Source organism: Pteropus medius, unplaced genomic scaffold (genome assembly GCF_902729225.1).
Source record: "Pteropus medius unplaced genomic scaffold, Ma_sr-lr_union100, whole genome shotgun sequence".
NCBI classification, from domain to species: domain Eukaryota; kingdom Metazoa; phylum Chordata; class Mammalia; order Chiroptera; family Pteropodidae; genus Pteropus; species Pteropus medius.
In genome coordinates, this window is record NW_024345479.1 from 4,375,166 (window position 1) to 4,390,823 (window position 15,658).

The following is a 15,658-nucleotide window of genomic DNA, read 5'->3' on the forward strand; positions in this document are numbered from 1 at the left end:
TTTTAAAAGGCTTCCCGGTAAGCATGGATTGCAAGAATGCAGAGTTAACTTTCCAAGGCAGATTAGAGGAGAAAGGCTCCCATCAGAGACCTCTACCCCCTTTACCTTTATTTACCATCCATACCTTGAAGCTAAGGCCCTTCATTAAAGAGAAATTGGTGTAGACGAGCAGATCCTCCAGGCCCAGGAATTATCAAAGAAAAACAAGATTCCTAGTTTGGGCTCTTTAGCAGAGACCTCCCAAATGAAATACTCAGGCTGCCAAGGTTTTATGAAAATTGTAACACCAGAAAAAAATATATAATGCTGGCAAACAAAGATCTGGGACTTTCTTGATCTAATGTTGCAGGAGGACTCAGTCCCAAACCCTCATAAAAAAAAAAAAAGAATACCAGCAATAGTAGGAAGCAGATGGCTCAACCTGCACAGCTCCCTACAGGAGACCCTTCCTACTGGTCTTTGAAGCAGTCCTGAAGGATGCTGGTTATACCAGGGAAGTCCTCCAAGCAAGCAGATCATAAAGACCAAGGAACTCATCCCAGTGCCAAGGAAGTGAGTTACACGATGATACCCATGAGATTTGCTGGTTCTGTCATTTACTTGTATAGACTTATCCAAGTGTATGGTGATAGTCTTTTTTTCCTTTCCCACTACTGTGTATGAGTAGTGATTACTGGTAGGTACCGCTAATCCGAACTAAAACTGGATTTTGTTATAGCCAGTAATATTTAAGGAAATGTACCTAATAATTGAAGCTAATGTGAGCATGAATATTTAGAAATATTTTGAGGTTTTTAAAAGAGTCAATAAAATTAAATGAACATGCTTAGTAAGCAAAATGCTGGGAGATGCAAAATTGATTTAAAAATATATTCGTACCATTTGACTTTTCTTTTTTATTTTTCTTTTTTATTTGTTTATTTTTTTTAAACACCTTCAGTACCTGGTCTTCCTAGGTGGTCTCCCATCCAAGTACTACCCAGGCCCGACCTTGCTTAGCTTCTGAGATCAGATGAGATCGGGCACGTTCAGGGTGACATGGCTGTAGATAACTTTACTTTCTTAATCATAAGACAGAGGGGGAGTAATTGGGCTGGAACTTGGAAGAATTTGTGCAAAGATAATGACTGAGATCCTTAGACTAAAGATCTAAGTTATGAACAAAATGAAATGCAATGAACCTAGGTACTCAAAAAGGACTTAGCGCTACACCTGCCTGAATGAACAAAGTGTCCATGAGTCTGTCCTGATCCTTGCACCATCTAAGATCCTTGCTGCTTGGAAGGAAGCCCAAGTGAGCACAGGTTGGGGGAGGTGCAGTTATATCTATTGTTTAGTCCATAAATGATAAGATGATGTGGAGCCACACCAAGGTAAGACTGAGCCTGAACTAGAAGACTAGACTTCACTAGGAGATTATATATTTGGAGAACAGCCACCTCGTGATGTTGCCTCTGGTTAGTAGCTGGATGGACATAAATGATTATAACTTTGGGACAAAGATGAGTTGTGGTTGTCCTTGAGATAGTTGAGTCATGCTTGGCGGGGGTCATCTTAGGCTATCTGGAGAGAAAGGTGTCTGGGAGAGTGTGGGTGTGTGCGCAGGTGCATACACACTGCATAAGTGGCCTAGAATGTATTGGAGACCTCTTATGGTATCTGCCTGGCTATGAGTCTTCAATTCCCTTCTCTAGATATTTCCCTTCCATTCACGGTACGGACTCCAACAGTCACATTCAAAAGGCTTTGTTGTTGTTGTTGTTTGTCTAAATGCATGGTTTTTAACGTTTGATTTCTTAATTTCATTGCGGTCAGGGAATATGGTCTATGTGATATTGATTCTTCAGTATTTATTGAATCTTGTCTTGTGGCTTAGCGGTCAATTTTTTTAAGTGTTTCATGTGTGCTTGAAAAGAATGTGTACTCTCTAATTGCTGAGTGCAGAAGTCTATATAAGTTCAATAAATAAAGGTCATTAATTGTGTTGCTCAAATCTTCTATATCCTAATAGTTAATTATTAGACTATTAGATCTGTCAATTACTGACAGAGAAGTGTTAAATCTCCCACCATGAAGGTGAAATTCTGAATTTCTCCTTATAATTCTGTCGTTTCACTTTACGTGCATGTTATTATACGCATATAGTTTAGAATTATAGTCTCTTCATGAGTCGAACACTTTATTAATGTATAGATATTAATACAGTTATAAAGCAGCTTCTCTTGCCTACTTAAAAGCATTGCTTCAGAACTCCTCCTTTGCCTCTTTTACCATCATTTTTTTCATCTCTGTTGCTTTCAGCATAAAACCATGCTGCTATTTTTTCTCTTAAAGAAAACTTCACTTGACCCCACTTCCTTCTCTGGCTTCATTTCTCTGTTCCCCTTTATAGCAAAATTCCTTAAAAGAATGACATTTAGTCCTCCCCTGCTATTCTCTAATTTTTTTCATTCTCAGTGTTTTTATTCACTATTTTACAATATGTTTTTAAATAATCTGTTATTTTGGAAGAAATATACAAGAATTGTAGAAATTTAGAAAATGTAGATAAGCAAAAATAATAAAATGAAAACATCATATTCTTACCATGCTACGAGTTCCAATGTTAATAATAAAATTACAGTAAGAGCTGTTTTTTATATACATATTTTTAATGTATAGGTTTCTTAAATCAACATGCAATCATATTGTACATATCACTTTTTAATCACTTTTTATCAATTAATCATCTCTGCCATTCCAAATTGGAAAATTTTCATCTCATCCAATACCTAAACCATAATTAAATTTTTCCCCAATTATCCCAAAAATGTCCTTTATAACTGGTTTGTTCATACCAGTGTCTAACCAATAGCTATACATTACATCTGGTCTTCTGGCAAAATCTCTTTTCATGACACTGACTTGTCAAACGGACTAGATCAGATGTCCTACCTTCTGAATTTGTCTGGTTGTTCTCTCATGGCATTGTTTAGTTTGTTCCCTTATCACCTGAATTTCTTATAAATGAAAGTTAGATCTAAAGGTATAATGGATTCAAGTTAAATGACTTTGAGTAGATGCATGACAGATGATGTTACATACTAAATATTGAATCTCATCATTAAAAAAAACAATATCTGCTGACACACCTATTGTGATAATACAATTGGCCACTGATTCGGGGTGAGGAAAGCCTAACCCCTCCATTATAAATTACATTCCCCCTGGTGACTAGAAAGTAACGTGTGTGTTGTCACTTTGGTACTACATGAATCACCAGCTCCCTATCTGCTCATTCTCCTGGTTTTAAATCAGTTAACAGTCTGCCCGAATCAACAGTTTCATGGGGTTTACAAAATATTGTTAATTGATTATGCTAAAAAACAGTTTCTACGAGACAGGCAAAATAAATGCTTATTTTCCTTTAATTACCAATTTTCAAAGTAAGTTTTAGTTAAATAGCCATATAAAATGGTAACAAATAACTGTGTTCTTAAACCCACTCTAATTGGCCTTCACTCTCATCAATACACAAAACTTCTCTTGTTAAGTTCATCAGTTACATCCAGGTTGTTACATCCACAAGTCAAGACTAGTTCTCATCGAATTTGGCCTGTCAGCAGCATATGAAACAGTTGATCACTCCCTCCTCCTTCAAACACTTTCTTCATTTGACTTTCAAGACACCGCTTGGCCTTAATTATTCTTCTACTTCATTAGCCATTTCTTCTCAGACTCCTTTGTCATTTCTCCTCATTTTCCTGACCTCTTAATATTGGGGCATCCAAAGCTCCTTCCTTATTATTTTTTTAACCTTGAACCAAAAGATATATTTTTATTGTTAATTTATATTTGATTTTCAATATATGTGATATATACTCTCTATATACATTTTAGAAAATGTAGAAAAGTAAAAAAATAGATTAATTAAAACATTTGTTACCTTATAACCTAAAAACCCAGAGAAAATCATTGTTAACAGATGTATTTGTTAGATTTTTCCATTTCTCTCTCTTTCTGTCTAGGAGTTGTAATATGCCATTAAAATGTATTTACATACAACTTGGATATATTTTTCTCCATATTGTTTACAGCTGTAAATGTACTTCTAAGCACACCTTTAGCTGCATGCTATAAAGTTTGGTACATTGTGTTTTCATTTCCATTTATCTCAAAGTATTTTCTAATTTCACTTGTGATTTCTTTTTTGATCCATTGATTATTTTGGACCATATTGTTTAATTTGCACATAGTTGTAAATTTCTTCTTTTGTGTCAAAGAGATATTCCTGGTATGTTGTTAAAATTCCTTTGTTTGTTTTACTGTATTTTTTAGCTATTTTCTTAATGGTTTCCCTGGAGATTACAATTAACATTTTAACCTAAAACAACCTAGTACAGATTAAGACTAACTTAATTTCAATAGTATACAAAAACTCTACTCCAATATAGCTTCATTCCCTCCCTTCTCCTTTGTACTATTATTATTACATAAATTACATCTTTAGATGTTATAAACCCTGTTAATATAACTTTATAATTATTACTTTATGTCATTGTCTTTAAAATAATATAGAAGAGGAAAAGAGTTATGAAAAATATGTTCATATTATCTTTTATATTTACCTATATATTTACATTTGTTGGTGCTCTTTATTTCTTTATGTGAATTTGAATTACTTGTTTAGTGTCCTAAAATTCAGCCTGAAGGACTCTCTTTAGTATTTCTTGTAGGGCAGCTCTGCTAGTAAGAAATTTTCTCAGTTTTTGTTTATCTCGGAATATCTTAATTTTCCCCATAGATTTCTGAAGCATAGTTTTGCTAGATATAGAATTTTTGACTGACAATCCTTTTGCTTCCACACTTTGAATATGTTATCCCACTGCCTTCTGACCTTTAGTTTCTGGTTAGAAATCAGCTGTTAATATTATCAAGGATCCCTGGTCCATAATTAATCACTTCCCTCTTGCTGTTTTCAAGTTTCTCAATTTGTCTTTGTATTTGACAGTTTGCCTATGATGTGTGTAGGTGGGATACACTTTTCTTTGATGATCTCATTCAGTCTCAGCATGCTAAATGCCAACTATTTACTGACAATTCCCAAATATATACTTCAAGCCCAGACTTCTCCTGGACCCCAGACTCATATATTCAAATGCATACTTATCATCTTCATTTGAGTGTCTAACAGTACCTCAAATGTAATATGGCAGAATTGAAATCCTAATAACACTTTTCAAACAACAGCAACAACAACAACAACCTTGCTTTAATCACAGTCAACATTATCTCCATTAATCACAACTCCATTATTCCAGCTGTTTAGGGTAAAAATCTTGGAGTCATCTTTAATGCCTCTCATTCTCACATCCTCATCATCCATTAATAGCAATTATGTTGCCACTACCTTTAAAATAAAACCAGATTCTTATAATGTCTTACCACTTCCACTGCTACCGTCTTGGTCCAAGTTACATAATCTCTTATCCGGATTATTACAATAATCTCAACTGGCATCCCTTCTTGTCACCTTGTCTCCTCACCTCCACCTCAATACTCTATTCTCAGAATTATCCTTTTAAAACGTAAGTCAGACTATGTCGCTCCTCTACTCAAAATCCTCTAATGGGTCACCATTTTACTCAGAGTAAAAGCCAAAATTCTTTTAAGGCCAACATTACAAGGCTTCCTCCACTATCCCCAACACTGCCACAATTATCTCTATGATTTCTATTTCCAATGACTCTTCCTCTTAATGTCTCCTCTTTATTCAAACTGGCTCCTTGCTATTCCTAGAATATATTAATCATGCTTTTGCCACAGGGTCTTTGCACTTGCTGTTGTCTTCTGCCTGGAACACTTTCTTTCCAGATAGGCTTATACCTTATTCCCTCTCCTCAAGTCTTTGTTCAAATGTTACCTTATCAGTGAAACTTTCCATTGTAAAATTTTTTTCTCTGTGGTAGCTTTTAATATCTTCTCTTTGCAGAGTGGTCAATAATTTCACTAGGATGAGACTAAGTGTAATTTTTTTCAAAGTAATTGTCCTATTTGCGATTTGCTGAGATTCCTAAACCAGATGATTCATGTCTTTCATCAGTCCGGAAATTTCTCAGCCATTATATTTTCAAATATTACCTCTTTCCCATTCTATTCTCTCCTTCTAATATTTGAATTAGAAGGATGTTAGGTTTCATTCTGCCTTCCCTGTCTCTTAACTCCTTTTCATATTTTTGATCTTTTATTTCTCTATGCTTTACTCTGAATAATTTCCTCACATCTATTTTCCAGTTTGCTAATTTCCTTCAGCTGTCAATACTCTCTTGTTTAACCTATCCATTAAGTTTTCTCTTAATTTCAATTGTTATATTTTTAATTTTTAAAAGTTCCATTTATTTATTTTTCAAATCTTCAAATTCTTTTTGATATCATCTTGATCTTTTTTTATTCCTTATTTTCTTAATCATTGTAAACATATTTCATTAAACAATAACAAATGCTTCTATAACCCTTACTATGTGCCAAACATTGTTCTAGGTACTATATAAATATTAATTCATTTAATTCACAAAATAATCCTGTATAATAAAATGGAAACACAGAGAAGTTAATCAACTTTTTCCCAAGATCATCTGGATAGTAAGTAGAGAGCTTTGCCTAGAATTTAGGCAGTCTGGCTTTAAAGTCTATATCCTTAATCATGGCATTATACTGCCTCTTTCATAGTTGAGTTGCCATCTGAAAGTTGTGCTATCTGAAGTTCTTGTTGTCTGTTATATTTGATGATCCTTGCTCATTGTGGATTCTTTATAGAGATCACTTTTCAGCTGTTGTGGGACTCCTTCATGGATCCAGAGGAGCTTTACATTGTTTCAGCCGAGGGACATCCCTAATCCAAAACCACTTTTAATGCCAAGCCTTAGCTTGGGCGTTCCTGGACCACAGAATACACATTTGGATACAAAACCAACATATAGTCCTGTAGTTCTCAGGAACAGGCAGACACACTTCTTTGTTACCTACCTGTGGATGGATTTTTTTAAAGTCCATCCATCAAAGCCTTTTGAGGATTTTAGCTTTATTTGGAAATTTCAATTCCAACTCTCCATCTTGTATGGGCCACAAACCCTTCTGTCCCCCTGGAGGATTAAAACTAAAGCTACTCAAACTTTCTGTGACTGAACCCCCCTTTCTCTACCCTACCATATTCCCAGCCATGGTGGCTTCAGTTTAATAGTGAAGAAGGGCCCACTTGGGACCCCCGTAGTAGAGGCGTCACAGCATCCCTGGCTTCACTTTTCCTTGCCCTATAGGTTAACAATAGTCCCCAGTGGCTTGATCCAGAGCTTAGAATGTCCCCTGCCATAGAAAGTTGCCCTGAAACTTTTTGCCCTTACCAATGCCCTCACCAATCACAATCCTGGTCCAGCATTCTTTCCAGACTACTCCCATCTTTGTTCCTGGGTTGCTAACACCAACCACGTTGCCAGAGGAACCGCTCATGAAGCACAACAGACCTCCCCCCAACTGTCACGTAGTCCAGGGAATAATGCCCAGATTTTCCCTTAAATACCCTAAGCAAGACTGAGAAAGGAAAGCAGCTTCGAAGGTGTTAACCTGCTGCCTTCTCAGATAACTGGTGCTCTGACAATAAACACTAACTCTAAATATCCCAGCCCCTGTGTTGGTCTATTGGCTGAGCAACGCAGGCATTATGAGACCGAGACTCAGTTGCCCTCCGGTTTCAATATTACATGTTTACTACTTTGGTTTTAGGTTTAGGTTCTCTGTTTTGGGTCTCTAAAGACTTTCCTTACTTTCTTGTGAGCTCAGCTACACATTTAAAAGCTAGCATTTATGACCATGAATCATTTCTCTCCTTCCCCTAACTGCCCCCTCCTAAAAAAAAAAGTCCTTTTATGTTGTTACTATTGTTGTTATGGAACATATCATCACCAGCTGGGTCTTTGAGCAGAGATCCTGTTTCAGATTATGGGAAATTGGTAATTTGGACATAATATATAGAATACATTTACTTATAGCTGTCAATAACAAGGCTCTACTCTTAAAAATATATTTGTTATATTTTATGTAGCATTTTTATGTGTTATGGCAGGAGGATTTTCAGAATATTTAGTCTAGCTAGTCATATTGACAGAAATGGAAGTGCAGCGATCATATTTGTGTTGTCCCCTGGCCATGGCTGATTAATCTAAGATTGGATATACCAACTCTCGTCTGTGGGTGTTTTTTTATGTTCTAAGCACTATTTTTTTTATGCTTTATCTTTTTTTTCTTTTTTTTCAAATACAATTGACACTCAACATTATATTAGTTTCAGGTCCTCTGTGTTTTTGTTTGTTTGTTTTTTTTTAAATACTTGTTGTTCACTCTGCCTAGAATAGCCTCATCCATTCTGACCTTTTTCCTTGATATAGCTAACTGACTTATATTTATCCTTGAAACTATCTTCAGCCTAGAAAGCACTTTTTCAAAAGGTCTTTCTTGGTTCTCTCCAGATGAAGTTAATCCCTCCCTTCTTTATATTTTGCAGGTAGTTTTCTTGTAGTGCTTATTAACATAATAGTTAATTACTTGTTCACACATTTATTTTCTTGCTAGTTTTGAGTTTCTTTAGGACTGAGACTGGTCTTATTCATCTGTGTACTCCAAGCACCAAGTACAGTGCTTGGAACTGTTACCCACTCAAAAAATTTGTTGACTTGAATTCCTAAAGAAAGCATGAGGAACTGGGCTTGAAGGAAAAGAGAGATCTGAGATAAGACTCTAGATGGAAGAGGTAGGTTTCGAACGGAGTTAGAAATGCCTCCGAGGGAGGGAACTGCTGGCTTATTGTCCAGAAGTTTGTCCTTTGACTCCTTCAAAAAAGCATTTCTGCCTACTCAGGAATCCTCTCAGAGTTCCCACAGAAGTCATTTGGCCTTCTCCGAGTCAGCTGGCATAACCCTCGAGATGTCAGGTCAGGACTTGAGGCTTCCCAACTGCCTTCCATTTCTCACAGCCTCTCCTGGTTTACCATTACTTTTTACCTCAATACTTAAAAAAGCACTTCCACACATACTATATCATATACTCCTTATAATAACCCTGTTGAAAAAGGGATTTCTCCCTTTTATAGATGAAGACAGTCAGAGAGGTTTAGAACCTTGCCCTCACACAGTAGTGGCAGTGCCAGAATTTGAACCCCGATTGTTTAACTCCAAAATTCACATTCTAAACATGACACTGAAAAGCCTGATTTCCAGTACATCACAGGATAAATTTGACACCTTTGAATGTATGTTATGTGTAGAACTATGTGACAAATCTGTATGTGAAAAAAAAATTAATACATGCAGACAAAGTCAGGGATGATCCATATGAAAACATAATCTATCCTAGAGCAATAACAGAAAGGGAACATTCACCAGGTACCAACATATGTCTGGCACTTATTTTATCTCATATTTCTATAAGGTAAATAGTATTAACCCTGTTTTACAGGTTCCTCAGTTTTAGGGAGGCCTACAAACTAATGGTTAAGAGCTTGTGTTTTGGATCCAGACAAACCTGGGTTCAAATACTGACCTTTCCTCTTACCAAATATGCCAAACTGGAGAGAGATGTTCTGTAAAATGGGGTAATCTGTAAAAGGGGATAAAATAATACTCATTTAAAGAGTGTTCGTAAGGACTAAATTATATAACAGGTGAAAGCATCTAACAGAATGCTTGTCATATGGTGAGGCCGCAATAAATGGTAACACTACAATCAAGAGAGATTTGGTAATCTGCTCTGAGGTACACATTAAGTTATGTGGTAGAGCCATGTTAGGAACTCAAGTTTGCGTGATTTGAAAACTCAACACTCTTTCCATTATATCATGCTGGCAGGATATCTTGTTTCCTTCATCTTACAGTGTTTTCCTAAGAGTCCAGACTCTCCAGATTAGTATAATCTTTAATGTTTCAATTATAAATTTAATATACTCATAAACCAAGCTTATTATATTGTCCAGAATTAACTATTAATACTTTGTTTTTTCTATTTTCCACGTTTTTTCACGATGCTAGTTTTCCAAGTCTTACATCATGAAATCATGAAAATTTCCTTCTGATTTTAAATATCTGCTTATTTCATTAAGTGAAGATATCATAATTTAACCATTTACCATTTGCTTGTTTCCAATTTCAATAAGCTCTGCAATGCACATCCTTTCAATAGAATCTTTGCATTTCCGATTATTTTTTCAGGATAGTTTAACAGAAATGACATTCCAGAGTCAAAGAGGATGGAGAGTTTAAAGGCTATTTCTTAAGGATTTCTGGGATCTACCGCCATGCCACCCTGAACAAGCCCCATCCCATCTGATCTTGGAAGTTAAGCAGGGCCGGACTTGGTTAGTACTTGGATAGACCACCTTAGGAAGACCGGGTGCTGTAGGCCTAAAAAATAAAGGATTATAAACTGACGAGGTTCTTGCAGTCTGTGAGGTCAACCAAGGGTTGCCAAAAAAAAAAAAAATCTGGGTCAAAGAGAATGGACCATAGCCTTTCCATGAACATTGTCAAATTGCTTTCAAGAAAGGTTTTCCAATTCATATTCTCATCAGCAGTATAGGATATTGCCTGGCTCACATCAATGAGAACTCTGCTCTTTTGATAAGTGAGAAATGTTGCGTTTAAACTTCTATTTCTTCGACTAGTGAAGTTGAACATTCTTTCCTTCAACTTATAATACCTTAGTGAATTCCTTATTCCTATCCATTGCTCTTTTTTCTATCAGGTAGTCACTGTTTTATCCTTAGAACGTTGTTTACACAATACAAAAAAAAAAAAACTTAAAAAAAACCCTATCTGGTTATTAGTGCATGACTGCTGAACACCAGCGTAAGACCACAGAGCCGTGCTGGCCCACCAGCGAACTTTCAAGGCCAGTGGGCGGCCTTTACTCTTCCTGGCGAAAGCAAGCTTTCCACAAATCACCAGCGCGGGAATTGCTGCAAAGGCGTTGGCTCCCCCAGCTCCGGAAGGAACATCTCGCGGGATCTCAGCCGTCCTTGGGGCCTACTACCCGACTACAAATCCCGACATGCAACGCTCAAAGCCCGAGCGCCCGAATGAAGGCTCAGGTCCAAGGTCATGTGTCTGTCTGCGTAAGGCTTCCGGTCATCTCACGCCTTTTTCTGCGGCTGCCACCTTAGTCGCCATTTTGTGCGGGAGGTTATGGAAACTCTGAGTCTCGCCGACTCTATGGTCGAGATTTTCAGGGATCAACCAATAGGAAGCCAGATCTCGAAGGAAAACCCCGCCTTTACCCGCATGGAGGCGGGAGCTGCCACGAAGCTCCTGTGGAGAGAGAGGAAGAAGCTGCGGAAGACCAATAAGAAAGGAGGAATTGAGGACGTTAGCCAATGGGAACGCGGAGGGATTGCGGCCAATGAGAATGGGGGGACCCTGGGACACGTGGGTGGGGAAGCCGAGCGCTGAGACCTAGAGCTAAAGCTGTGGGGTGAGTCAGTCACCTTGAGCGGGGCGAGCGCCGTGGTCTGAGCAAGGGCAGCAGGGCAGTGGGAGTGCAGGTGACCTGGGGCTGGGAGCCAGCGATTGGCAGGGGTATGGGCTGCACTGTGTAGAGGGGCATTTGCCCCCAGAACTGGGAGAGACGATGGGCATCTATAGCCTTCACAATTAATTACCAACGGTAATGAGCGATTAACTGTCCCGGCTGAGGCAGGCGGAGGACAGCTGTGTAAAATGGGCAGGACTGTGCACGCCACCTGCTCATTATCGGCCTCCTATCTTCCCAGGAGACCATCTTTCGCTACATTTTCCTCTTGGGGCTCCGGCCTCCTTCCTCCACTTCCGATCTCCATGACTTTCCTTTGCAGACCCGCCGGGTTGAAAGTGGTGGACTGGGGAGTTCGCGCTGTCCCTCTGACCTCTAATGCCCTCCTCAGCTGGGACACGGTGCAAGGAAGAGCGTGGTCCAGGGAGGACGGGCAGGGGTGAGGGGTACGACCGAAGGTCGCCACTATACGGAAATAATTAGACTATCAATGGAATATTTTTTCCTCTGCAGACTGAAAAAATGCAGACCACCGGAGCACTACTCATTTCTCCGGCTTTGGTAAGCTGCTGCTTCGGGGTGCTCTGTAGTGCCAAGTGTGAGAGCTAGCAATGTTTAATGAATGAACTGCGAGGAGCTTGGCATCCTGATGATGTTGGCTCTTTAGGGAGGTTTTAGGATGTGATGCAGTTAATCCTGTTTATTTGGATCTGTAAACTAAGCTATCTTGACTTGAGAATGTGGTCAGGGTCTGAATCTGACCTTTACCCACAGTCTGGCTTGGCCATAGTAAGATAGCCTACTGAAGCAGTGATCCTTTACCTTGGCTACACACTGGACTAACTAGGGAGCTTTAAAAAGTACTGATGCCCTGGCTGCACGGACTCGGGAATGGGGGAGTGGAACCCATGTATCTGTATTTTAAAAAACTCCCCCCAGGTGATTCCAATGTTCAGCCAAGTTTGAGAACCACTGCACTAAAAAATATTTCAAGAAAGCCATGTTACAAAGGGCTCTGCTTAGATGGCTGTTTTCAGAAGCCTCACCAGGCTTACTGGTTCACTCCATTTGGGGTCTGTAACAGTGAATACTGTTCTAGCAAAATGAGATTTCCCCCTTCTGATTCTTTTGGTGATCTGAGTATAAACTCTTCCTGTATCTAGTTTGATTTTTGTTCCATTCTGGGATACTGATTAGGGCTCTGCCCATAGAGGTGAACTTTCGTACCCAGTTTTAAACAGGAAAATTGCCGCTGCTGAAAATACTAGGGTCTCAAGACAGTGTGTGGTGGCAGCCTAGTTGATACAAACAGGAATACGTTAATTGACCTTGAAATACATTGGACTTTTCCTGTTTATAATATATGTAGTCATTTTTGACAGAAGCTCAACATTTAGGGGTTTTTTTTGTTGTTTTTTGACTGATTTGAGAGGATGTCTTTCTGATTTTACAGATCCGCTGTTGCACCAGGGGTCTAATCAGACCCGTGTCTGCCTCCTTCCTGAGTAGGCCAGAGATCTCATCTGAACAGGTAAGGAAGTATGGGCCCTCTTATGAATTTCCACAGACAGAGGTCCTTCAAATTAGTTGAGTTGCCTTTAGGCCAAAATAAAAGGAGAGTTAGAGACTCTGTGGTGCTTTAATAGTTCTAAGCACCCCCAAGACGAGCACTCCAGGTGAGAAACTTGCAAAAGTAAGGTTGCCCTAATGCTTGCAATTTCCCTAGCCCTGTCTAAAAATGGTCCCTAAGCCTAATTCCCAGCATGCTCTGCAGTCCAAGCGTTTCTGTATTTGCCAGGCAGTCTGCCAACAGTTTCTGAGCTCAGGTGGGTGGGGTGAAGGAGCTGGAGTCAGCCACCTGTCCTTGTGCCTCACTATCTCCTTTCTCTCTGTCTTCCTCTCTCTCCTTCTCTATTTCCCTCTCTCTCCCCCTCCTTCTAGCCTTCCTACAGCTCCCTACTCCAGGTGGCCAGACGGGAGTTCCAGACCAGTGTTGTCTCCCGGGACATTGACACAGCAGCCAAGTTTATTGGTGCTGGGGCCGCCACAGTGGGTGTGGCTGGTTCAGGAGCTGGCATTGGAACAGTGTTTGGCAGCTTGATCATTGGCTATGCCAGGTAAGTTTGGGGACTGGTACCGGTCCATGGCCTGTTAGGAACCAGGCCACACAGCAGAAGGTGAGTGGTGGGCGAGCAAGCGAAGCTTCATCTGTCTTTGCAGCTGCTCCCCAGTACTAGCATCACCATCTCAGCTCTACCTCAGATCATCAGGCATTAGATTCATATGAGCACCAGTCCCTGGTGCCAAAAAGGTTGGAGACCACTGGCCTAGAGCATCTCCCACCATAAAGTCTACCTATTTGGGGGAACCCTCAGCAAGAGGAGATCCCTCTAGCTTCTGGTTGATTTCATCTACCGCCTATTTTTTCTAGGAGGAGAGGAGAAACCTCTGTTGTTTCTCTGAGACAGAATTTAAATATATGCCGACCTGGCTCACTTAAACTTACCATGTTGGTATTCTGCTTGCCTGTCCAAATTCCCAGGATATATGCAGGCTAGGCCCTCTCCCAGTTTCAGCACTCCCCATCACTTAACCTACCTGTGTCCTCCGCCACCTCCCATGCCCTCACCTCTTCCTTTCCATCGATCTCTGTCCCTGGCAGGAACCCGTCTCTCAAGCAGCAGCTCTTCTCCTATGCCATTTTGGGCTTTGCCCTATCTGAAGCCATGGGGCTCTTCTGTTTGATGGTCGCCTTCCTCATCCTCTTCGCCATGTAAGGCTCGGGGGGGTCACCTACCCATCCCTGCTGCTTCAACTCCAGGCCATGCTGGTGCTGGAGTATGCTAAGCTTTACTATTAAATACAACATTTGTCTAAACCCATATGCCTGCGCCTCTGTCCTTTGCCCTTGGGGAGGGTCTTGGTGGAAAGGTGGGATGACGAAAATGGAGCTGGGTCAGCCATTGGTGATTAGGAACTCCTCAGGGCTGAGAAGTAGCACTGCCATGACTGTAAGAACATGAGATTCTCTTTTTCTCCCAGGGGGAACCTGGATTTGTCTAAGTAATTATAATTGGTGCTTTTCCTCTTCAAATTTAGTATAATAATAGGTAATATTTTTGAAGGGTTTAATTTGCACTAAGCTTTATACCAAGTGTTTTATGTTATCTCAACAACCCTATGAATTACAAGTACAATGATCAGACTTTTGCAAATAAGGGAACTAAGGCTTAGGGAAGCAAAATAACTTGTCCAACATCACAAAGCTGGTAAGTAGCAGACTTGGGGATTCCACCTCAGGCCAGCCTAACCCTTTATGCTGTCCCACCTCTTTTCATTTTGGCCACACAATTGGCACAGACAAGGAAACTTAGTCCCGAAGAAGTTGTATAGCATGTTAGCAATAGAGGTTGCCCTCCATCCACCTGCATTCAGCCCCACTTGTAAATTTCATTTTCCTTCTCAATTATCCTTTCTTAGAGTGCCAAGATGTTCTTGAATAAAACAGGCGAGGCACATAGTCTCTGTTCTTGGAGAATTTGCCATCCTAGCTTTGCTAGGGATAAAAAGGGCAGGCTTTTGGCGGGGGCAGGAGGGGGCAACTAATAAATTGCCGAGAGAGAGAACTTCGTGAAGCACCTTCCTTGTGGTCTCAAAGTCTTTGCCCAGCAGTCTCTCTCACTTGGCTAAAGTGGGGACCCACAGGCCAGGTAAGAGAAAGCTAAGCTGAATATATCCACAGCTGCTGCTTCCATAAGCCTTAGCAGGAGCAAAACATAAACAGAATGAGCACAGAGGTGCTGGGAGACATGGTCTCTCTCAAATTGGATGGTTTCAAAGGAGTAATAACTTATAAGTGGGACCCATTTTGTAAAAACCTTATACCTCAAGTTGTTACAAAATTTCTGTGAAATAGTGAAATCAAAAACATTCCTAATTAGTGTTAACACCAAAAATGTGAGTTAACACCAAAAAAGATGGATTCAATTTATATGGAATTTAAAGAATCATGCAGGTATTTAGGTACTAAGCATTCTCCTAGGAATCTTCGGGGAGGCAAAGAAATCTAAGGTCCTTCCCCTGAAGGAGTCAGGCATCATCAGAGTAG

General features: G+C 39.8%; 1 protein-coding gene and 2 pseudogenes across 3 annotated transcripts; 2 read left to right on the plus strand and 1 right to left on the minus strand.

Annotated features, from left to right (window-relative positions):
• Positions 1-931: 931 nt before the first annotated feature.
• LOC120611346 (uncharacterized) lies at positions 932-1,050 on the minus strand (annotated as a pseudogene).
• A 9,261-nt stretch (positions 1,051-10,311) lies between these two features.
• LOC120611327 (uncharacterized) lies at positions 10,312-10,428 on the plus strand (annotated as a pseudogene).
• Positions 10,429-11,395: 967 nt separating this feature from the next.
• ATP5MC1 (ATP synthase membrane subunit c locus 1) lies at positions 11,396-14,432 on the plus strand. 3 transcript variants are annotated; one of them, XM_039873752.1, is made up of 5 exons: positions 11,396-11,493; positions 12,064-12,111; positions 13,004-13,081; positions 13,492-13,667; positions 14,213-14,432. In XM_039873752.1, exons 2-5 carry the CDS (start codon positions 12,073-12,075, stop codon positions 14,325-14,327), a joined length of 408 nt encoding a protein of 135 aa, XP_039729686.1. In that variant the 5' UTR covers positions 11,396-11,493; positions 12,064-12,072; the 3' UTR covers positions 14,328-14,432. The 3 variants fall into 3 exon arrangements, with proteins under 3 accessions (XP_039729686.1, XP_039729684.1, XP_039729687.1); XM_039873750.1 differs by having other exon boundaries at positions 11,443-11,563; XM_039873753.1 differs by lacking the exon at positions 11,396-11,493 and adding an exon at positions 11,591-11,685.
• Positions 14,433-15,658: the final 1,226 nt, after the last annotated feature.